We start from the raw sequence: 25,082 nt of genomic DNA on the forward strand, positions 1-25,082 counted from the left end.
GAATGGTTGTTTGTCTATATGTGCCCTGTGATTGGCTGGCGACCAGTCCAGGGTGTACCCTGCCTCTCTCCCCCGAAGACAGCTGGGATAGGCTCCAGCATCCTCACGACCCTCGTGAGGATAAGCGGAAGAAAATGAATGAATGAATCTGTCATTTTTTAAAACTAGTATAAATGCAGAGTATAGGTTTATGATACTGCAGGGCTATCCAACCTCCATAACTATTAAAGGGGACCTATTATGTTCATTTTTCGGCCTTTTACATTGAGTTGCATACTCCTATAGAGCAGCTACTCGCAATAACCAGCACAGAAAGCTTTCAAGATCTTCCAAAATCTGCACCTATTCAGCTGTATTTCTTTGGATTTCTTTGGCCCGCCTACAGGCACGCCCACTCCACTGTGGTTGGTCACACTCCCAAGTGCTAAGGAGGTCTGTGAGGTATGTAGGAGTCAAATTGTGCAGAACTTTGAAGGTAATGCAAAGGACTTTAAAATATGTTGGGGACCGGAACCCAGTGAAAGTTTTGAAGAACAGGGTGTGTTCACGGGAGCGGGTGGATGTGAGGAGGCAGGCTGCGGAGTTCTGAATATATTGTAGTCTGTTGAGGGTTTTGGATGGTGTACCATAGAGAATGCTATTGCAGTAGAATGCATCCATTCTGGATGTGACAGAATCTCATACCTTTCCAGCCCTACTAGGCATGTGTAAACTACAAGACATTTAAACCACGTTGGTTGTTCCCATATCTACAAAGGATGAACTGGTGTGGTCCACCACAGTTATGATGTCAGCTGTAATAGGCCCAAAACAATTATGTAGCATTGGATAACAGGTAGAAGATGGATAAATGAATCAAAATCGATTCAAAGTACTTGATAGCGTTTTTCACAACATACAATATGCAGCAGCATGTAACCTCCTCTCTTCAAACCGTTACAAAGCTCTTTTGTCATTTAGTTAGACGGGGAGAAATGAGCTATTATGTGATTGTGATTTGTCCCAATGAGAGCTGTGTATTGTTTCCATGGAAATTTCAATTCTTGGAATGTGTCATCCTCCTTGTGCCATTATTAATAGTGGAGGATATTGAGCACACTTCTTAGAGGTTTTATTTTCATAGGCACTTAATAATTGGCATTTAGACCATATGGCATTGTTGCATTTTAACATGCAGTTGACATCTGATCAATCCAGGGGTGTAGCTGGGTTAGACTCCAGCTTTCACATGACCCAGGATCAGGATCAGTGATATAGACAGTGAATGGATTCATAAGTTAGCAAAGTAAGACACCACACAAAACATTGACAAAGTCAAGTCATTACTGTCGTTGTTGCAGAGGCCACGATGGGAAGGTCTTTAGCTTTTAACTCCAGTATTTCCTCAGGGGGGGTCCTCCACACTGAGGGCTGTGTCGGGTCTGCTGAGGGGGTGCCATCCTTGGGTCCCTTCGACCCGGCCGGCTGGGGGTTCCTCCCTTTAATGTGGGGGTCCGCCCGTCTGTCGGGTGCTGGTCCCCCGATGGCACGGACTGCGGCTCCTCCCAGTGTGGACGGCCCCAAAGGTGGCGTTTCCTTGATCCTCAGTGCCATGCCATGCCTCCCTACTGTGTGTGATTGTGTGTGATTGTGTGTGATTGTGTATGTGTGTGTGTGTGTGTGTGTGTGTCTACTGTGGAGGGTGGGAGGGAGGGGCTTTCTTTTGTTTCTTTGTTTTTCCTTTTAATTGTGGTAATTGTTTTTAATTCTGTAAAGCACTTTGTGTTGTCTTTGCAGAAAAAGTGCTATACAAATAAAGTTGATTTGATTTGATTTGAAGGGGTGGCCCAACATGACTCATGTTCGATACGACTTGGCTGCTCCTGATCTGGTCATCTTCGAAGGTATCATAGGTGATACGTATTACTGGACATGACTCAGCCTTCCATTACTCAGCAATGTTTGGTAGCTCTCCTGAGTCATGTTGCATCTACTCAATGTCCAAACTTTTTAACGGTTTAGGCTAGAGGAAAGCTGTGCTCCATACTGCTGAATAAAAAATAAGGAATTAGATGGTCGATGGGAAGAGAGTAAAAAAACACCAGTGTCCTTTTTCTTTCCTCTGTCTTGCTGTCTCACATTCAGTTGCTGTCTGGTCGTTTGAAGCCACACGGGGAGTGTGGTGTTAGACACACAGTAATACTGATGAATTATTGAAGGGTTGGTGAGTGGATTCGACTTAGGCCTCTGTACATGCATGCTGCATGATGACAGGAGAGTGAGGGGGAGAGATTACCTGCTTCTCCTGCAACAATACAACTGCAGGCAAGGAGCAAGGAGTTTGTATGCAGGAGGAAAACACTATTTATAAAAGGGAGAGAGCGAGCGAGAGAGACCATTTTTTTCTTCGGTGAATGTGTGTATTTTGCCTATGCAGTGCGACAATATCAAATTAGAGTACCCATAGCTAATCATAGAACAAAACTGTTGTTTTCCTCAACTTACAAACATGAGTAAATTACTATGCGGTTTGATCTTCCCAGAACACAATATTCAAATGTATTTTAAAGATCTGAGAGACTTTGAGACACATATGTCATGTTATTTCCCAGTTTGTTGTGATGAAAAATTATAGTTCTGCTTTTCAATAAAGTGGTTGTACTGAATCTCGTAGACGGGTGCACCTTTTATAAAGGGTTGTGTTAGTGTATTCAATTTGAATATCATTTTATTGTTTAACAAAAGCAATGGCGAGGAAATTATTACTATTTTTCATCATTTTCACAATGACATTTTACACATAAATTACATTATTAATTAATTACATTACAAATACAAACTATTAAACCACCTGGTATATAATATATTGAAATTATTATCAGTGGCTCTACAAATAGTTTGCAATTGGATTAACTCATTGGTGTTTTTCTTATCAAAAGCTAAAGATGCTGACCATCTTTGGCTCCAAATAACACTTTTTAAATCAAAAATGTATGTAAGAACATCACCGACTAGCATATAAAAAAAATAAAATAGCATTAAAAAAACAGTCACAATTTGAAGTAGGGCTGCAGCTATCAAATATTTCAGTAATCGAGTATTCCAATGAAATGTTTTTTGATTAATCGAGAAAAAACATATTTTTGCTTGGTTAACGAGGAATAATACATTTACAAGAAAAAACTAACAAACAAGTAACTTTGGTTACGTTGTTGACATAAGCGATTCTTTTTAATTCTATTTAAATTCTATTTCTATTTTAAAAAAAATCTAATATTTTGTAATCAAAGTACTCAAATTATTTGAATAATTGTTGCACCCCTAATTCAAGAAAAAACATATTTTTGCTTGGTTAACGAGGAATAATATATTTACAAGAAAAAAACTAACAAACAAGTAACTTTGGTTACGTTGTTGACATAAGCAATTATTTTTAATTCTATTTAAATTCTATTTCTATTTTTTAAAAAATCTAATATTTTGTAATCAAAGTACTGAAATTATTTGAATAATCGTTGCACCCCTAATTTGAAGTTTCCGTTCAGTGCGAAGAAAAGGGTTGCCGTTCATTGCTTTCATTCGTTGCTGTCTCATATAGTATCTGCATACTTGTTCGTTGCACTTGCAGTGACACAAACGGTCGCAGAGAAGCGTTTGACAATTTGGACTCATTCACCACATTCACACTGCAGGGTATGATGCCCAAATCTTTACTATATTCAATGAAAGCTAAGGTTGTCAGCTAAACTTTGCCAAACCGCTATCATTAGCTGACAACAAACATAATTAATGGACGTGTGTGTGTGTGTTAAATGGGGCGTGGCATGCAATATCAAAACCTGAAGAAAGTTACCATTCTCCACCCAACCAAGGCAGACAGCACCTACAAGGTGACTTGTTTGGTCAACAGGGTGTTAAGAACATCTTGATTCTACACTGCCAAATTTTGCATCAAAACAGTACAGTGAATGTGGGCCATATGGGACAAAACATTGCCTGTAAATCTTCAATTTTGTTTCACACCAGAACACGAATGGAGTCTTGATGTTTTTGAGATCATTCAGTAGTTGTTTTGACATTCGCTGAGCCCTCCTTCAGCTGTCACCACTTAACAAGCCCCTGAGGAGAGTGAGAACTACCAAACATGACAAAAATCTCAAAAATGTGCGACTACTCCTCCTCCTCCTACTAACTCCCTGCCCTCTGGCCCCACCCTTCCAGTTTTGGGTCATGGAGGGGACTGGATGGGCCCTAAAATAAAGTACGAGGGTGGCAATGGTGTCTGCGTGATAGAATGCTCTGTTTACCTGCAATATACTAAGGTAAAGGTAATAGTAGAGGTCACAGCTGTGTTTGAAGTATAAACAGGAAGTATGACATGGCTGTTTATCTGTTATATACTTGATGTATACACACAGAATCTCTAAAATGGCAAATTTTTGTTCATTGACCAACAGTCCTACTTTGTCACCGACTATGATCCCACGATCGAGGACTCCTACACCAAGCAGTGTGTGATTGACGAAAGGGCAGCCAGGCTGGACAGTAAGTGCATGTTTTGAAATAAACACATTTAATGCACACCATGCTTAGAGTTGACTCTATTAGGCTTCAAGATATGGTGTTGATGTATGTGTGTGTGTGTGTGTGTGTGTGTGTGCACGTTGTGTAGTTCTAGACACGGCTGGGCAGGAAGAGTTCGGAGCCATGAGAGAACAATACATGAGGACAGGGGAGGGCTTCCTGCTCGTCTTTTCAGTCACTGACAGAGGAAGGTGAGTGACAGTTCTCATCATGGACGACTGTACGCGCACCTCTGATTTTCTTCTTGTTTTCTCTGTGCACACACACATCTCTGTTTTCTCTTCACAGTTACAGCCTCTTACTAGCGCTCTTTGCCTTGCACTCTAACCAAACCATAAATCTTGTTTTTGGAGCCTCTTACCATTGTGTGCTTTTTCTTTAGTTTTGAGTTAAATATATTGACAACTACATTCAAGCTGTTAGTGTGGCTGGTAAGAACATGTGCCATGTTTGCCATGTGAATAAATCAAATGTAGTCCTCGCGACAATGAGGCGTTAACATAAGCGAGCAAAAATTGTAGTCACAGAAACTGTGAGGTACACTTTTACAATGTGATGAGATAAAACAACAAATATGCTAAAACAAATATTATTTTGACCTTGTCTTTTGCATAGCACTGTATGCAAGTAGGCTGCATGGTGTCCGAATGGTTAGACTCGGGTTCGATTCCCTGATCTCTGTGTGGAGTTTGTGTGCGTGGGTTTTCTCACGGTACTCCGGTTTCCTCTCACATTCCAAAAACATGCTAGGTTAATTGGCGACTCCAAATTGTCCATAGGTATGAATGTGAGTGTGAATGGTTGTTTGTCTATATGTGCCCTGTGATTGGCTGGTGACCAGTCCAGGGTGTACCCCGCCTTCGCCCGAAGACAGCATACCCACGACCCTAGTGAGGTATACCGTTGAGGTAAAAAATAGAAAATAGATGGATGTATGCGAGTAAGGGAAAGAAAGCAGGTGCAGTCGTTCCTAGCTACAGTTTGAACATTGCCCCCTTCATCTATTGCATTTAAAAACAACAATAATAATACAAATCATTAATAAATGGTCGCTGTTTAATGGTTGACTATGGCCTATTAGACATATTTTTGGGACACATTACAGAACATTACATTAGATTAACACCAACAGAGTAGAGTGAAAAGAAGTTCTCCTCCCATTCCATGAGGAAGTGGTACATTTTTGGCTTCTTATATTGTCTCTCTTCCACGCAATTTGAAACCTTTCTTAAGTTTAGAATAACTAAATTGGAGGTTAACTAATTAGCTCAATAGCTTGATAATGCTTTATTAACACCTGGCCTAGTGGCTGCACGGTGAGCCGAGTGGTTAGCACGCAGGCCTCACAGCTAGGAGGCCCGAGTTCAATTCCCCCCTGGGAGTTTGCATGTTCTCCCTGTGCATGCATGGATTTTCTCCAGGTACTCCGGTTTTCCCTTGTCTATATGTGCCCTGTGATTGACTGGTGACCAGTCCAGGGTGTACCCCGCCTCTCGCCCTGAAGACAGCTGGGATAGGCTCCAGCACCCCTGCGACCCCGCGACCGCGAGGATAAGCTGGCAGAAAATTAATGAATGAATGAATGAATGAAATGAGGATGGGGCATTGATTTGACAGCAAGCAATAATTGGAGAGTTGTTTCTGAAATTTGAATATATGACAATTGAATTTTGTAACTTTGATGCTGATTTGGAGCACGTGAGAAAGTGGCAAGGGTAAATGTCTATCAACACAACACAGCAGCAACAGAGCTACTGTTGGTACTGTACAGCCAGCATTACTAATATAGGTCATCAGTTCATTGTAAACAACCGTTTTGACAAGTGTAACGCACATGAATTTCGTAATCAACATTTGCAAGCGCATGTAGAGGTAGATAAAGCTGCTGGACACTGACCACTCATGACACATTTTCAATATGCAGCTACTGCAATCATGTGGCGGTTGCTATAGGAGATGTTATTTGGAGCATTTAGGGTAGCTCTATCTATATGAGCCACCCTTTGGATGTAGGCAATAATATTATGAAGATGTTGACAGTTTCAATCACCTACTTCATAAAGCCACACAGGTGTAGTATTCTTGTCTTGTCTCCACTTCCTCCTTGTCTTTGTGTGCCTAACCAGCTGTGCAGTGCACTAAGCTGAATTCCTCAACCCTCACCCACAGCTCTCTTCCTAAATGTTGATGTTGTAAACACTCTTTCTTTACTTACTCCATTTATACTAGTCAAGTCTTTCCAGATTTACTAGATGCTCTCCAACTTGTCTGTGGTCTTGGGTCTGGAATGCCATCTTGGTTTTGTGGCCACATTCTTTTTAAAATTCAGGCTGACATTATTATTTACTATTCAACAATGGCATTTACAGTAAGTTCAAATGGGTCGAGTCGGACTTTAGAACAGAGCAACAGATGGACAAATGTAATGTATTTGTAATATTGTGTTGAAATCTTTCCTTGTTAGCTGACATTTTCAAGCTCCGCAGTCAGACTCGCGGCCTTGGTGCCCCCAGCTCCTGGCTGATGGCTGTGTGGGTGGATTTCCTTAGCGGTTTTTCCAAGCATGTGCATATGTGCATATTTTAATGCATCTGTGCGTGTCATTCCAAAAGAATGATGTGATCTGTATGTCTCGTAACACCATGTTGTGCATTCCACAGCTTTGAAGAAATCTACAAATTCCAAAGGCAAATCCTGCGAGTCAAAGACAGAGATGAATTCCCCATGATTCTTGTAGGAAACAAAGCAGATCTGGAACTACAGAGACAAGTAAGTCCAGCAGAACATGTGTACTGTGTGATCATCTGATGAGATAATGTGAACCAATTAGCAGCATTCATTCAAGATGCAAGCCAGTGGCGGGACTGCAGCTCGCTGCTCAAGTACAGGATGTGAGCATAAAAGAGCAGCTGTAAAAATGGTGATGTCAGGAGAAGAGGATGGATGAAGAGAAAAGTGTGCTGAAATCATGAATTTTCTGGGTGTTGGTATACAGCTGCCATGTGAACCCACAGCGCCCCCTCATGGCCAACAGACAGCTGGCTTTTAGTAGGCCTCTGTGCTGCAATAATGTGGAGTTTCAGGTTGTAAAGCCTGGGTGCCTAAAGAAGTGATGTAAGGACCACTGATATTTTGTAAATATTTTGTAAAGTTATATAAGGAAAAAAAGCAAATTATTGTTTTTGCTCTTTTTCCCCATGTTTTTTTATTATTTAATTTCCCAAATATTTCACCTTTCTTTATAAACATCCATCCATTCATTTTCTATACCACTTATCCTCACGAGGGTCATGGGTATGCTGGAGCCTATCCCAGCTATCTTCAGGCGAGAGGCAGGGTACACCCTGGACTGGTCGCCAGCCAATCACAGGGCACATATAGACAAACAACCATTCACACTCACATTCATACCTATGGACAATTTGGAGTCGCCAATTAACCTAGCATGTTTTTGGAATGTGTGAGGAAACCGGAGTACCCGGAGAAAACCCACACATGCACGGGGAGAACATGCAAACTCCACCCAGAGCAGGGAATCGAACCCAGGTCTCCCAGCTGCGTGGCCTGCGCTCTAACCACTTGTCTCACCGTGCAGCCAATTATGACTTTATTTCCATTATATTTTGACTGTATTCTTCTAAAATATTTTTTTTTTCAAAAATCACAGCTTTATTCTGTTTTGTTTTTCTTAATGTTGTGATTTTTTACATTTCATAACATCGTTTTATAATAGTCCCACTTCACATCACTAAAACGGCGCTATTTTTCCCCTTGATAACAACTCTTTGCTCTTAATATGTTCAGGTTTTTCTTGTAAAATGACTTGTGAATTCTGAATTTACCATGGGCCAATCAAAAACAGTTGCGGGGCAGTTTGGACAGTTTGGACACCTCTGTTGTAGTGCAATTTATAAGCAAAGGTATATTTGTTCAAAAAGTAATAGAAATACATTGAAAGTATTCATATTTATCATTTACAAACACCAGGGCAAAATGTGTGGACTTTTTGCTTGAAATAACAAAATATTTTTTTGTAATGTAATGATATCTATATACAACCACCGAAAAAGGATGGTAATAACTAGCAATAAATATATTTAATAAAATGATAAATAGTGCTGAGTTCTTCTTCAAGTGTTAGTCAGGAACTGCATGCTGTGAGTTATACAGAACTGAGTTCTGTATAACTTTATGACACTATTCTACAGTACAAACATTGTGAAAGACAGCAGTATCATCAATCCATGGTCTGTTTAATAATACTGAAAACAAATCCAGTTAGTAGATGTGTGTGTGTGTGTGTGTGTGTGTGTGTTAACCACTGCCTGTCCCCTCAGGTAACCCAAGAGGAGGGCCAGCAGCTGGCCAGACAATTGAAGGTTACATACATGGAGGCTTCAGCCAAAATCCGTATGAACGTCGACCAGGCTTTTCATGAACTAGTTAGAGTAATCAGGTAGGTGGCTTATTATCATAGTTTCATCATTCAAATCTGCAAAAAAAAAGCACATTGATCAGACGGTCAAGTCTGACATTTGTGTTTCTCACCGAACATTACAGTAATAATTACTGGCACCTAGTGACTACTGTAGAATAGTATAGTATATGATCAATGTCTTTGAATGCGTTGTATGCATGCCTTAAAAACATAAGTCATAATGTCAAAAACATAATTTGTTTCAATATGAATATGTTTTGTCTATATGACTAGGTTTGTCACAAGAATCGTGGCAAAATTTAAATTGAGGGAGACAAATAAGGCGATCTTGTGCTTTGTGTGATGCCAACAGTAAACCAGTTCGTGCCAAAGATTATTTCATTGGCGCGTAGTGGCTCACCATTAATTCGGCGCCACGGTTAGCCACTATGCACCCACTACGCGCCAATCACATAATCTTTGGCGCAAACTGGCACCAACTGGCGCCGGCCCAGTGGACTCCTAGCATCATTGGCGCAACTTGGCACGTGCCATTACATTCCAGTGGATTCCAATCGGCGGATTGTTTGCAACATTTGATTCCACTCATTGGCGCAACTTGGCACGTGCCATTACATTCCAGTGGATCTCAGTAGGCGGATTGTTTGCGCCATTTGATTCCACTTGGTGGACACCTTGCGCCGATTGTTTGATTTGAAATTTTCTTGCCGCCAAACTCAATTTTTGCCGCCATTACGGGCCACTATGAGCCAGTTGGGAGGCAGTTTGAGGCACTGCATGCCACTAGGCACCCTATTGGCGACACTTGGCACCACAGCAAATTGCATTGGTGCGAACTGGCGCCAACTGCCGCCGGCCCAGTGGACGCTACGCGCCACTATGCGCCACTACGCGCCACTACACGCCAATCACATAATCTTTTGCGCGAACTGACACCAACTGCCGCCGGCCCAGTCGACTCCTAGCATCATTGCCGCAACTTGGCACGTGCCATTACATTCCAGTGGATCCCAAAAGGTGGATTGTTTGCGACATTTGATTCCACTTGGTGGACACCTTGCGCCGATTGTTTGATGCAAGTGGCGCGACGACGATTTTAAACATTATGAAATTTTCTTGCCGCCAAACTCAATTTTTCCCGCCATTACGAGCCAGTTGGGAGGCAGTTTGAGCCACTGCACGCCACTAGGCACCTTATTGGCGACACTTGGCACCACAGCAAATTACATTGCCACCAAGTGGCGCCGGCCCAGTGGATACTTTAGTCCAACCTCAGAGTTGTTTGGTTGAGTCTTAATTTCAGAGAATTCAGTCTCCTTTTACTTTCCTCTCTCCAAACACCCAGAAAGTTCCAAGAGCAGGAATGTCCACCGTCGCCAGAGCCGACAAGAAAAGAGAAGGACAAGAGCGGCTGCCATTGCGTGATCGTCTGAGTCGGCCTTATCACTGTAACTCATGCAGCTGCTCTCTGTCTGTTGCCCCGCCCACTCTGCCTGACATCGCATCCCGATGTGGATGACTGACCGCTGCCTTCTCCACATGTGCATGACTCCAGACAGCTCCACCCCTGGGGTACTCGGACCAGGGGTGGCTGTTCCCAGGACATCACTATGGATAACTGACAATGCCAAAATTTGAACACCACTCTACCTTCAGCCATAGTCCTTTTCACACGAGAAAGTCCCAACACGTAACATTGCCTTTTAAATCAGCCTGACCAATTCATGTTTTGTACTCCGGAGGACTTCTCTTGCCTTGTAGTGATTTGTACTTGCTGCCGAGATTGAATGAAACAAACACACAAAAAAAGTGTCCCGAATGTTACCAAGTGCAACAGAGAGATTTATCTTATGAAGCTTTGTGTATGTTGTGCCATCTTTTCTCCCATGTGCTAATCTGCTACTGTACATATGTGACATTTTGTTGTGATTTTTAAAGTGTATTTCTAATGACTATTAAGGTTGACTATTGAGGTTGGTTTTGCATATATGAAAGTGATATATAATGATGTATATAAAAATAATGCTTAGACAAGCCCTTAAAGCTACAATGATAGAACTTTTAGATTCTTTATGGGGTTTTTTTGTGGCTTCTGCTTCCATCTTAATTGCCAAATACAGAATGTCTGCAGTGTGCTGTCTTATAGATTGTCAGATTCATATACAGTATTACCGTCGATATTTCTTCTTTGATGTCGGCGGTCCAGTCAGAATCATGTATTGTTTTTAAAGTCTGCGCAAAGTAACCTGGTATCAAACTGAAAAAAAAAACTGATCCGTTTAGTTTGAGTCGCTCCAGTAACCAAATCAATGGAAGTGGTTCATGTATTGTGTATACTTAAATAACATTTTCATCTTGATTTTTAAGTAGTAAAATGCCCACTGTATTACTATATACATGTGATTTTAGGAGGGGCTCATGCACACAATGGACCTGCCACCTCAGTCGTCATGATCAGTAACACACATACACAGCAAATTGCTCTCTGCATTCTCGCTACTGTAATCTGTCTTTCATATCATCTTAAAGAACAAGAAAATCACACAATGGTAGTAAACGGTCTTGATTAAATGTTTCTACTCTACTTTTATACGTTATTTTCTTATCAAACTAGCTGGCAAGTATTTTTTTATATGTTTATAAGTGAATATATGTAAAGAGGACTATTTAATTATCTTGGTTGTTTTAAGATAATTTTGCCCCAGTCTGAGCAAAATTGGATTCTCAATGATGTGATGCTTTTGTGGCTTAAAATGTCAAGTCAGGTCGGAAAAGGTTTTTAGCATTGACACACATTGGAGTTTTAATAATCTACAAAATTGACAATTCTATACCCATTCCCAGTATCTTAATGCTAATGTACATCACTATCATATTGATTTTTCTTTTCTTCTTCCATAGCAATGTCTTTTGGCCTGTGTTGAGCTTTTTTTGGTGCTGAAATAAAATCTGTCATTGAGCCAGATGGGTTTATCCGTCATTATTAAAATAGGGTACATAAACATCAAACATTCTGTCAATTTAATGTATAGCTGAGGTATCACAGGAATCCCATCAGTATTCAGGTTATGCATTAAACCAGGCAACATACATAAATATTAGATTCCTCTGTTATTTTCGTGACGATTTGAAACACAATATGGCACGGTCAACATGTATAAATTCCACTTCGGGGCAATTGAGGTTACAATCTACAATGCTGAAGGTACCAAAAAAAAGGCCCAGCATTGAAAATGGATGTCTTACATAACATAGTCATGGCAACAGCATACAATTAGCATAATGTGCATACTCATACACGCTTTGTCACTAGGTCTGGACAAATGCTCTTAAAAGTATTGAGCAGGAATGCAGCATAAACAATAAACAACCTATAAAGAATATCCATATGATTATGTCTGTATTTTGGTGTGATAAAACAGAAAACAATGCTCAAATCTGGGCAGTTAAAAGATAAAAGGCTTTATTTTAAAGGCATAAATAAGCATAACAATATAACGTGAAGGCAACTTGCAATAGAACTGAAGAGTACCAGAGCAAATACAGATTTAAAGAAAAGGTCAATGAGAGGGAGGCACCTGATTGGTGGAGAGATAGGGGTGCAGCAAACTGGAAAAAAATAACAAGGGTCTATATCATGAAGATCATGAATATAATATATCGGGGGCCTATTTCACAAATAGGATAAGGTATCAAGCGGGGATATTTTAGTAATCCTAGCTCAATTTATCCCTGATCCAGTTGCATAAAAGTGGGATAGTGGAATATGTTCCTGACATAAATTTCCAAGAAGATTTATTCTGTGGTGTTAGCCTGCTCCAGACCAGGCCGAGGGTCCAGGATTTATTTCATGTCCCTTATTTCAATCAGTAGTCACCATAAATGGAAACCAATAAATAATCCACTGCCTATTACATATTGTTATCACATTCAACTACACCCACTCTCATTATTTCAACATTTGTCATCATTCTTTACAATCATTGTACATAAAAGGATTTAGATGATGTCACAATCAGATAATTTATTAGATAATTTACACATAAAGGTACTATATATGAAATACACATCCCATATAAATACAAAACACAGCTACAAAATAAAAGAGTTGTAGTACAAGTAATGGAGTTATATTTACACAATTTTACGCACATTTGCAGTCCATTTCAGCTACAATTTCAACGGATTCATAATCACAGATGTGGTGTGTTGGTTGCGGATAAGTACTACATTACCCAGAAACCCTGGCGCTCGAGGGGAAAGCGGAAGTTTACAGGCTGTTGAAGCTACGAGCGAGTAATGGTGATATGCTAATGTCATAACATTCTTCATTTGTTAAACAAGCAACGAACATAACTAGCTAACTAACTATTAGCAAGTGTGTATTTGTGCACTCCAGTATTTAGACACAAAGTATTGTAGATCGTCTGTAATACTTTGCCACGCTTTCTCTCTTTGTTTTATAACTGTAGTTGTATTGCCTTTCCTTTTTACTTGCTCTTTTGCCTCCTGGTAAGCCTCTGTGTGGATTTCGGCTTCTGTTGGGGGCGGGGAATATGCCGCTTTCGTTGCCATGGTGATTGATAGGCGAACTCTATTTAACGAAGGCCGGTACACGCACTGATCCGGAATTGGTTTCAACTGGCTTGATTAATCAATGTCCACTCATCTTGGCTTGGGCTTTGTACAACCAATTAAGCCTACGTTCTTGTGTTAGATTGGTTGAGCTCAACTTATTCATCCATCCATTTTCGATACCGTTTATCCTCATTGGGGTTGTATGCTGGAGCCTATCCCAGCTGTCTTCAGGCGAGAGGCGGAGTACATACTGGACTGGTTGCCAGCCAATCACAGGACACATATAGACAAACAGCCATTCACACTCACATTCATACCTATGGACAATTTGGAGTTGCCAATTAACCTAGCATGTTTTTGGAATGTGGGAGGAAACCGGAGTACCCGGAGAAAACCCACATGCTAACCACTCATCCACCATGTGACCTCAGCTTAGTAATTTCTCCTGAATTTCCAAATCCTAGTTTTTGATTTCTTCGAATCCAGGATAAGTTTAAGAATTAACTCTAGATATGCTGTACTACGAAGCTGATTCTCTTCTTAGCAGGATAACAATATAATAGAATACCTTCATTGTCACTGTACAAAGTACAACAAGATTTTAAAAGTCTTCTTCTGTGTCAGTGCACTTAGAGATGGGTGGGTGAAGCTTCATGAAGCCTTGAGGCTTTCCTTCAAATTGTACTGGAACAGATTCAGAGCTTTTGATGCTTCAGTGAAAAGTAGCATTAGCGACATCTGGTGGAAGAGTGAAGTTTATGTCACTCTTATGTCACTAAAAGACGTGAAATACAGGTTGGCATTCCAAACTCATCAGTGCTCTTATTACAAGCCAATATTGTTCATTTGCTTGGTGGTTATTATATACATAAGTTGGCGCCAAAATAACCCAGAAAAGCAATGACAGCCACGAGTCACCATACTGACCAAGAGATCAGAGAGTATAAAGTCTTCTGACCCATCAGTTGTAGATCAGTTCCATGTACTGTGTTGCTCTGCCATCTTTTACAGTGGAATGCTGGCCCAGCAGAGGTGGAGCCACCGGCACACCTGCTGCAAATTACTCACCTGCCTTCTTAAGCATGGCTGTGGAATTTCCTCATTGCCAGATTGTTCCTTGTTCTCCACATGTTTATCTTTTGTTATTTGTTAGCTTTCTGGTCTTTTACCTACCTGTTACAGTGAGCCTCTCACTGTGGTTATTGTAGCCTCTCTTGCTAAGGTATACTTACCTGCTAGGTTCCCAGAAGCGCCCTACAATTGTTCATGCTTTTACTTTTTGTAGCATTTTATGTTTTCCTTTTTGTGGCCTACCCTGATATTTTTCTGTTCCGGACTATTTTTTTAAATACATTTTAAAATGCCTTTTTATTCTTGTGTAGGAACTTTTTAGATTAAACCTTTTGTTCGCTACCATCTGTGTCGTCTCTGCATCTTTGGTTCCAAACACCGGCTCACGTTTTTCTTGATAATCAAAGCAGATCATAAGCGCAAAGATTTTCCTGGATCAGGCAAAATCCTTCATTTTCAGGAAGAATGTTCTCGATTGTCGTTGGAAGGGCCTGGTTTATCTTTGGCAGCTTCAGTGTTCCTATGTCCTACAACGAGGACATGGTGAACACTGCTTGTTTGTTCTGTCAAAATGTTTTAGAACTCATTCAAATGATTGGTGCCTTTATCATTTGACTTTATCATAGTATTACTATATGTTAAATTCTCATACTACATATAGTAGTAGTCAAAATTGCAAGTGAGTGAGCAGCTTCCTGGCCTGATACAGCCCCTCCTTTTTAATCAAGAGGAAGCTTCGACCACGCGCGCGCATCTAGCTTCAACATTGATAACAGTGGTGTTGATGACATTGCGCGTGCGCGCAGCGCTGACAGTTCGCGCGCTCTCTCGCCAGCTCTCAGTAGTCATCCTGGCAGTACCGCGGCTGCTCGCTCCCCTCACGCTGATTCCTGTGGGTCGGCGCCGCCGGCGCTGAGAAGTGAAGGAGAGAGGTGCCTTTCACCGCTTCTTGCACACCGCCACCACTCGGAGACATGGAGGGGGTCGGCAGCAACAGGAGCATGTCGTACAGTAGATGGAGCTACGACAGGTAAGAGCTCCTTCCGTTCATTACTGCTTTGATGCTGTCAGTCCACCTCGTTCTATTGCGTTTGTGTTGTCATGGAAGGCCGATGATACTAGACTTGGAGGACCCTCCCCCTTATCTATCTGTTTATCTATCTGTCTATCTATCTGTCTATCTGGTCAGCAGGAATATACAACCATTATATTTTGCATTGAATGCAATTAATAATACAAAACAGGTGGGCTAAGAACCTACAGGTACAGCATGAATAGGACTGACTTAGTGTAATCATGCATGCAGGCCTGAATCCTATACTAAGAGCAATTGCCTGTTGTTTATGGTTATGGTTGTTCATGCTTCAGACATGTTCAAGTTTGTTTTTCAGAACCGTATTACTATATTACATACATTGTGTTATCCCCACCATTTTCTATTACACAGTCACAATGAAAACACTGCTGAGTCTGCCGCCGCTTCCTTCTCCTATTCATTTTCCACAAGGGTGGTTGGTTCACTTAATGGCAGCAGCAGCATCAGACACCACTGTACATGTTGCCTCTGTCTGTATCATTGGTATTCCAAATCTGTTCCTGGGTATCCCGAGAGACTGCTGCTTCAGCTACTGATCTCTTGCAGCACAAGACTTCTCACCAGACTGTGAACCGTTTACAATTGCGAATAACAATTGGTTATAGACTGCACACCCAACTATACCAATAAACAAGGTGTATTGTTTGCTTTTTACAGCCATACTCTGCAATTTAAAATATTAGGGTATACTGATGAAGACTAAGCATTTAAGAAGGATGATTTCCAGTACCTGTCCTGTCTAGATTAGTTATTTGTGGTGTGACCTATTTGCACAGTCACACATCTCCACAATTTTTGGATATTTTATAGTTTGTCATCTGAATACATGCTTTGGAATCTGTATGTCAGTTTTACACCTCTTCTTTGCAATCAGGCTGGCATTCCGGTCACGTCCTTTCATAAAATGAATAATCATACCGACCTACAATAACTATAAGAACATTCAAAGCCCTCTACAAATGCATCAAATGCGTCTTGGAAATTGTAACTGCTGTTGTTGTTCAATCACGCTTCTATCGTCACAGCTTCTTTCACTAGCATTCTATCACGGACCATCTTGATGGACTGTAGATGAGAAAAGAGAAATTATATATATTTTTTCCTCAAAATGATGGGAATAAAGAAAAAAAACAGTATTGCCAGAAGTGCGTACACCCACAACAGTTTGTTTTTGTAAGTTTTCAACGGAAAATATTGTGCAAATGAAACTTGGGTATACTTTAGAGTGGTCATTATAAAGCTGGAGTAGCGATACACTCAGGTCACGAGACAGGATGATACACGATATTGGGCTCACAAGAACAAGATGAGATGATACTGTATGTTAATATTACCTTTAAGAAAACAACAACAAACTCTTGGACTTACTATGGGACAAACTACAGGACTTATTTAACAGAGTCACAAAACAATGTAGGTATGTTGTAACTTGAACAACCTAAAGTATAAATTTAAACAAAAAAAAATACAAAAGTTCACAGTATTTTGATGTGTAGTTATGTAAAGATACATTTAAATAGATTGCCAATTGCAGTAGATTAGTTTTTTGGTTATGTTAAAAGAACTATAGCTCCTATAATGCTTACAGTGACGATCGTGTTTTGATCTGACAAATCTTAAGTATGTTTTATCAAATGTAGAATTAATCCAGCTTCTGCTTGGACATTAACACCGCTGCAGCTGTTGAATTCTGAATTCTGAAAAAAACAGACACGTCATGAGGGAGCGAAGCTGCAAACATTGCGTGCAGGTAGAATTGGAAGGTTTATGCGAAAAGCACTTAATGTGTGGTTTCAACATTGCCTCATGCACTGACACGTCCATATTATGTGTATTACTATTCACAGTAGCAATGCCATAGTTCACAGTCTGTTGGTAAAATATAATAAAGTAAGGTATTCTCAAATGAGGAAAGAATTGGTGGCAAGAAGTCAAAAATATTGACTTTAGTTTTTGTCTTTTATTGTTGTTTTTGCTTTTTTTTAATTAAATACATTGCATTTTGTTGTCAATTCTCTTATTTCCCTGTAACAACACACAGACAGCTGTTATCTATTGCTGGCTCAGCAGTACATTGCCAGCCAAGCCTGAAAGGTACTTGCCAGTGTCTGCATTTGAAATCAACAATCGTCCTATTCTGCTGTCTCACACAACTTTTCAAATTGGAGTTTCCAATGTAGGTGATTTCTTCAAGCATGGTATAATCCTGACACTATATCATTAGCATTAGAGTTAGTCCGTAAACCCATTTTTACAAGAAGATATAAACAATTATTTGTAATCTATCATTGGCAATATTTGTAGAAACATTGAAGGGTGTCTTGTATAAGAGCTGGAAAGACATGCATACATACACTGTACAATAGATTATGTAACAAACAGTGGTGTGAAAAGTGTTTGCCCTTTTCCTGATTAGTTTGTTTTTCATGTTTGCGACCCGTAAATGTTTCATCATGACATCAAACAACTCAAAATATTAGTCAATGACAACACAACTGAACACAAAAGCAGTTTTAAAAATATAACTTGTTATTATTAAGGGAGAAAAAAAATCCAAACCTACATGGCCCTCTGTGAAAAATGATTGCTCTCCCCCCAAAAGTGCAATTAATTGAGATGTATCTGTCTGGAAAAGGTCACAGAGTTATTTCTAAGCTTTGGGACTCCAGTGAATCACAGTGAGAGCCATTATCCACAAATGGCGAAAACATGGAACAGTGGTGAACCTTCTCAGGAGTGGCTGGCTAACCAAAATGTCCCCAAGTGCGCAGCGACGACTCATCCAAGAGACCACAAAAGACCCGACAAAGACTCCCCAAGACCTTTGGGTCTGACCAGACAAGAGTTTTTGGTAGGTTTGAGTCCCATTACCTATGGCTTAAAAGTAACACCACATTTCACAAAAAGAACACCATACCAACGGTAGGATATTATGGTGGTAGTGTGATGGTCTGGGGCTGTTTTGGTGAGAAGGTGGTTCATGCTGAAAACCCCTTCAATGTGGCGGAATTACAACAATTTTGGCAGGATGAGTGGGCCAAAAATGCCTCCACTGCACTGTAAGAGACTAATTGCAAGTTATCTCAAACACTTGATTACAGTTGTTGCTACTTAGTTTTAGGGGGCAATCACTTTTCACACAGGGCCAATGGTGTTAGCATTTGTTTTGTCCATGAATATTAAAAAGTGTCATTGAAAAACATTTGTTTGATGATCTGAAACATTTAAGTATGACAAACAAAGAAATAAAAAAAAAGAAATCGGGGCAAACACCACTGTATTTTACTAATATGATAATGTGCTGAAAGTTTGGAACCATTTTAGCTGCAAACTAGAAAACTTTCAATGTTTTGTTGCAGTGAATATGAATATCATGTTAAAATGTTGTAACAAATAGAATGACAGCCTGTTTGCTGTCATTCTAAGTCAACTTTTGTTTTGACAAAATAATTACTGGGATGATGTGAAGATGATAAATGGGGCACTCAGGCAACGAGTGGTGATACTGGGTGCATCTATCTACGTTTGCAGGCTTCTATGTCTCAGGCATTGTAACTCCTGGCGTATCTGCGAGTGCTTGGACATACAGTATGTGCAATCTCACCATGTTCTCGCACCCACTCAGCAAACACTGCATCGTAGAGATGGAGGCACAAGGTGGGCTAACAAGATACCATCCAGTTTCTAGAAAGCTCAGCACAGCATTTTTGTGTTTTGATTAAAATATAATTTTATATTTTTTGGTGAGTGGAAAAAAAAAATCTGGATCTTAAAAACATGGTCTTTATCTCCTTTGTCAGCATGGTTCCACCCTGTCGGTTATCTCTCCGTTATGCTCTTCCTACATATTTATCCAAACTGGTGTTGTAGGGAATGCAGCAACAGTTTACTGCTGCTCTTTTCATCCTGGCAAGCTGTATTTAATTTCATTAAAAAAAACTGGGATTTAATTTGCACATTCATGAAGTAAAAAAAGATAGTGAGCAACTATCTATGCTAATCATCCACATATACACAGCTTTCTTTGGTGGCATTTGGGCGAATGGGATTGATACTAGCGTGCTGAGCTCAGTACTTTTCCGTTCTCTTCTATGCGTATCTTCACAAATATCTGTGTGTTTTTGTTGTGTTGATGAAACATATTGTATGTGTTTATATATTATATTTTTTGCAAACTAATAAGTCATCTGGACACAGGAGGTTTTGGAGACAAACTCTGAAGGATTTGAATAAATTAAATAATATGATATTGTTACATTGTCTTGTATATATTGATACATTGTGCACAAATTGGTTTGTTGAGCCAATCACCGTTGTCGAATGCTTTATTCTGGTTATAATCATGGTCAAAAAATTAAAGGCGGAATCACAGAATCATTCAATGATACTGAACATTTTCAAGTAAAATGTATTGTTATTGGTAATACTGGCCCTGTATTTACTTGGTATCGGATCTGTTCCAAACCTACCTACGGATCAGCAATCAATTACATAGAAAAAGACAACCATTCATGGTTGCATTCATACAACATTTGTGCAGCTTTGTTCCTTCACTGACAGTAATCACTGCTGCTGAGATTGCTGTATTGGCTGTTGAGAATGATGGATGTTACAGAAGCATAAACTCCTTACAGGTATCTTGACAAGCAGCTAGTATCTTCTTACAGATGTCAGTTATGGGGAAAATCATATGGAAATGCATTTTGTGTTCTTCGTACTTCTTTCGAAGAGTTTGTCTATAGTTCTGATAAAACTGCAGTTATGTCTAATGTCTTCAGGAGGCCACTATTGTTGGTTCACTGTGATAAAACAAGAGACGACGTTGGTTCTCCTTTTCATCAAGGCACAGTCCTTAAATGACCCTTTCAGCCACAGGTGCGCTATTTTCCAAATCATATCTTGTTTTTCATGTTTATAAACATGAATTTAATGCCATAGATTTAGAATCAAAAGTCAAAAGACGGATACCCAGGAAGTTGTACAATTCTGAATTCAATCAAATAGTATGCCTCCAACATCCACAAAACCATAGCTTGAAAAACGGCGTGCAGCTGGATTTATTCATAAGGAAGGCAATTGTTCTTTTAAAAAAAAAAAATACAGTTAGTCCACAGTTGTCCACAGCCACACAGAAAACACCCCATGTGAAACGACAATACTACTGTAAAGCCAATTAACACACTGGGGTCTCAGTGGACATTTGGCAACAAGCAAGGTGATGAAAAATAATTATAGCACAAGCTTCCTCCTTTTCTTTTCTATGTGTGACTAATTAATTTCATCATCTCACTTGTCCTCCATAATAGTTGTTTATGACTACATCTATTCTCACATTTTGTGCTATTATTTCCCAAGGAAATGTATTCTCCAACATGTGTTTGTCTTTTAAAAACAATATGCATTACCAGTGTTTTCACCAGTCAGTGGATCTCTGTCAGTAGGTATTGCACAATGCTCATAATCAATACAATGAATTTCTAATCTTTTGGGAGGATTTTGTCAATTTTTTAGTTGCTTTTTATCCTAAATGTATATGTTAATGGGGTTCCCTCGTGCTATTCTTTAATTCAGCTCTCCTTCAGAGCTCTGCTCCAGTGCTGAATGTGAGATATGCCTCTGCAGCTGGTTGCTATGGTGAAAGGCCATGGCGTAAAACTGGGGAGGTGGCACTATGTGTTTTGGAGAAATATCATTCTGCAAGCCGCAGGGTGACCCAGTGGTTAGCATGTTGGCCACACAGTCAGGGGATCGGCAAACCTAGGTTTGATTCTCCGCTTGGGCATCTCTGTGTGGAGTACCTGATTTTTCCCCGGGTACTCCGGTTTCCTCCCACATTCCAAAAACACGCATGTTAGGATAAATGGCGCTTCCAAATTGTCCACAGTGAGTGTGAATGGTTGTTTGTCTATATGTACCCTGTGATTGGCTGGCGACCAGTCCTCACTAATATCATTTCAACTAATTAGCCAGATCATGAATATTCATCCATCCATCCATTTTCTATTATCCTCACGAGGGTCGCAGCGGTATGCTGGAGCCTACCCCAGCTGTCTTCGGGCGAGAGGCAGGGTACACCCTGCACTGGTCGCCAGCCAATCACAGGGCACATATAGACAAACAACCATTCACACTCACATTCATACCTATGGACAATTTGGAGTGGCTAATTAACATGTTTTTGGAATGTGGGAGGAAACAGGAGTACCTGGAGAAAATCCACGTACGCACATGAAGAACATGTAAACTCCACACTGAGATGCCCAAACAGAGCATGAATATTCAATTATGTTTTTTCGAAAAGTCAGTGTGGGTGTCCTTATTGATGCCGAGAGCACAAAGGCACATTTTTACAAATGGTACCAACAGACTTTGTGTAGGTGAAGGCAAATGTCACATTTGCCTTCTGTTAGTTCTGTAGTCCCAACGCAATTTGAAATCAAATTCATTTATTCATGCTGTCACTGTATCAAGATATTGTTGTTATCGCGAGCTATGGTGAGGTACCTGGAGATTCCAAGCCATACTCCCAATACTTGATGCGTCCCAGCCTCCCCCACTCTACCTCCAGTGGTCCACAGGTAAATGACACCCCTGCCCTACACCCCCAGTATAAGAGATTATGTATGAACAAATGAAACCTGAATAATCCAAAAATACAGCACCTACAACAGATGCTGCTGCTGCTATGTGATACTATTCATCACTTTATGCCTTTTCAGTTTATTCTTATAATCGGACATAGTAGATTAATAAATGATTAATGCATTTGTTGTGATATAGATGTGTTCAATGTGCTTATTTGCTCATTTAGCATCAAGTTGTGGATTCCCTCTTTTTATTGAATCTACGCTTGTACTATGGCTCTTAAAATTGTTTAACAGCGTCACTGTGTGTTCATAAAATGTCACTACATATACATCTTATTGGTCGACGACTCCCCCTGTTGGTCAACAAAAGAATAAGTTGCTTTGGTAACTACAGTACAGACACATGATGACGTTGAGGTACATGAATAGAAAAGCTGTTTTACATGTAATAATCACAGCAAATGGGAAGTGACAGCAAATGGAGGCTAGTTAAATACATTATATGCATGACTTACACAGTCAAGCAAGCAATGGTAGAATAGCCTGCCACAGAGCTTCTTTTCCCCCAGTAATGGCTCTGCTGTTTCCATGGTTACGAGAGCCAGTGTTTCTTCTGGAGGAAGCTGCCACCTCCTCGCAAGGGAGCAGAGTTGGGATGCAAGTGATGTAGTCATTTACACCACAATGGTGCCTCCATATCTGTGCACGCATCCTTATGCTGAGTTTGGACTTGACAGCATTTTCAGGGGTGGGGGCATATTTTAACAACTTGACAAGAATCTAAATGACTCGTGCTCAAGTCCCCATTTAAAGCTACAGTATATATATCTGATTATGTTGTCGCTTTATTAAAACTAACTATTGGGTGACTATAGAGAAGAATGTGACAAGACAACCTGAGGAAAGCAGCCTAGAAAGTGTGAGTCACTCTTTGTGTTCAATCCTGTGATAGATTGGACAACACCTGACAAATGACACTCTGGGTTAACATCTTTGTCTCACTGCTGCTAAGCAGAGTGTGAGGTACAGTGTGTATACAGAGCTACCCTTAAAATGTTTCTTTTCACCCAATCCTTCACCACATCAAATACTCTATTGTGTAAGAGGGGATGATGAGTGAGAATGTTTTTACTTTATATTAAGACCACTCATGTTGGTGTGGAGAATACTGTAAATGTGAGTCATCAACAGACGACCAAATATTACACTTATACTGAGCTCCTGTTGCCCTTGGATACAAGTGGTGTCCAAATGGAAACGTAGGGAGATTTATTTTGACCATCTACGATCATTGTGTTGCTTTTGATGTTATTTATGCCTAATACCTAAAGGAACACTTAACTATCTCTGATAAACATTTGGCTAACAGGCACGTTTTTTTGTTTCTTCTTTTTTTGTAACATTTGAACCACATCTACAATCCCATTTCCTGTTTTATGTGCTTTGCAAGGCTAAAACCAGATTGATTAATGCTTCAAAAAAATTTCAGAGCTGCTAATCTTAGACCAACATTAGTTCAGCCTTGATTAAACCATTCGGAGTACTGTTTCAGACAACTCACTTTTACCTAGAAAAGCCTGCAGGAAAGAAGAAAGTCCCATCCATCCTTTTTCTATGATGCTTCTCCTCACGAGGGTCGTGGGTATGCTGGAGCCTATCCCAACTGTCTTCAGTGGAGAGGCGGGGTACACACTAGACTGGTCGCCATCCAATCACTGGGCACATATAAACAAACAATTTTTCAATGTTTCAATGTGGGAGGAAACCGGAGTACCCGGGGAAAACCCACACACGCACATGTTCTCTCGTGCGTGGGTTTTCTTCTCCTCTTTTTCTTGTTATAAAAAAAAAACTCCAAAGTAGTCAGTGCCTCACCAGCCATGAACCTCACTGGAAATCACGGGGCCAGCTGATGTTTGGTAGATGTTTGGTAGAAAAATGAGTCAATCCACATCTTTAAGTGCATTGCTTGGTGTTTGATATGAAGGACACAACAGTACGTTGATGTATTGAAGGAGTCAATCCGGCTCCTTCAGTGGGAGACTGGGGACATTGGAACACTATTTCATCCAGAGTGACATTTTGTAATCCAAATCATGTTTTATGTATGCCCTCAGTGAGCCAATATGGGGACATACTGTATGTTGATACAAGGGAAGTGTGTGTGTACTCTTCTTGTCATCTCAGATCTATGCGTAACCTCTACAAAGGTTGATGTGATGCTTTTGCAAAATCAGTCCTTGAAAGTGTCTCACTACTGTACATATTTTCACAATGTGTTGGTACCAGCAAGGTGTATACTGTACTGCCCGCATTAGCAGGAAACAATAATGTTGACAAATTTGATTAAATCCATACTGGAATTCAGGGTAAGATGAAGAGTAAGAGTAAGTAAGGTTCTCCCCTTTTGCCTTTCCTGTTCTTCCCAGTAGCTCCTAACAACTTCTCAAGCAGCTCTCCAAAGGGTTTATTGATTTATTATGAACTCCTAAACCGACCAAATTAGAAAATGGGGTTTGGCAGTAGTCTGCACGTCCTCGGGAGCAGTTTTTGAGTGTGACCAATCACAGCGGAGCCAAACAGCCCTGTGTGAAATGCCATTGACAGATGAAAATATTTTTCTCTTACTGCGAATCACCAACACCAACCACTTCTGCCTGAGCTTGCCTCTTAGGAATATTTCATGGGATCCATAGCTAACTACCGTTTACAGAGCGAAGCAGAACTGTGTGGTGGGTAGTCCTGGAGC

The 25,082-nt window shown here is 40.3% G+C and overlaps 2 protein-coding genes across 3 annotated transcripts in view; both read left to right on the forward strand.

The window, feature by feature from the left end:
* Positions 1-11,966, forward strand: part of rras2 (RAS related 2) — a 29,578-nt gene extending 17,612 nt beyond the window's left edge. The window contains exons 2-6 of the mRNA XM_058089049.1: positions 4,437-4,524; positions 4,652-4,754; positions 7,224-7,332; positions 8,901-9,019; positions 10,347-11,966. Coding sequence (XP_057945032.1) covers positions 4,437-4,524; positions 4,652-4,754; positions 7,224-7,332; positions 8,901-9,019; positions 10,347-10,434 — 507 coding nt within the window. The 3' untranslated portion in view covers positions 10,435-11,966. The remainder of the gene's footprint in view (positions 1-4,436; positions 4,525-4,651; positions 4,755-7,223; positions 7,333-8,900; positions 9,020-10,346) is intronic.
* Positions 11,967-15,483: 3,517 nt separating this feature from the next.
* The window catches only part of tub (TUB bipartite transcription factor), a 37,515-nt gene continuing 27,916 nt past the window's right edge, over positions 15,484-25,082 (forward strand). The window contains exon 1 of one of the 2 annotated variants that reach the window (XM_058089270.1): positions 15,484-15,680. In XM_058089270.1, coding sequence (XP_057945253.1) covers positions 15,625-15,680 — 56 coding nt within the window. In that variant the 5' untranslated portion in view covers positions 15,484-15,624. The remainder of the gene's footprint in view (positions 15,681-25,082) is intronic. The other variant, XM_058089271.1, reaches the window with a different exon arrangement.

The sequence above is a fragment of the Doryrhamphus excisus genome, chromosome 12 (genome assembly GCF_030265055.1).
Source record: "Doryrhamphus excisus isolate RoL2022-K1 chromosome 12, RoL_Dexc_1.0, whole genome shotgun sequence".
NCBI classification, from domain to species: domain Eukaryota; kingdom Metazoa; phylum Chordata; class Actinopteri; order Syngnathiformes; family Syngnathidae; genus Doryrhamphus; species Doryrhamphus excisus.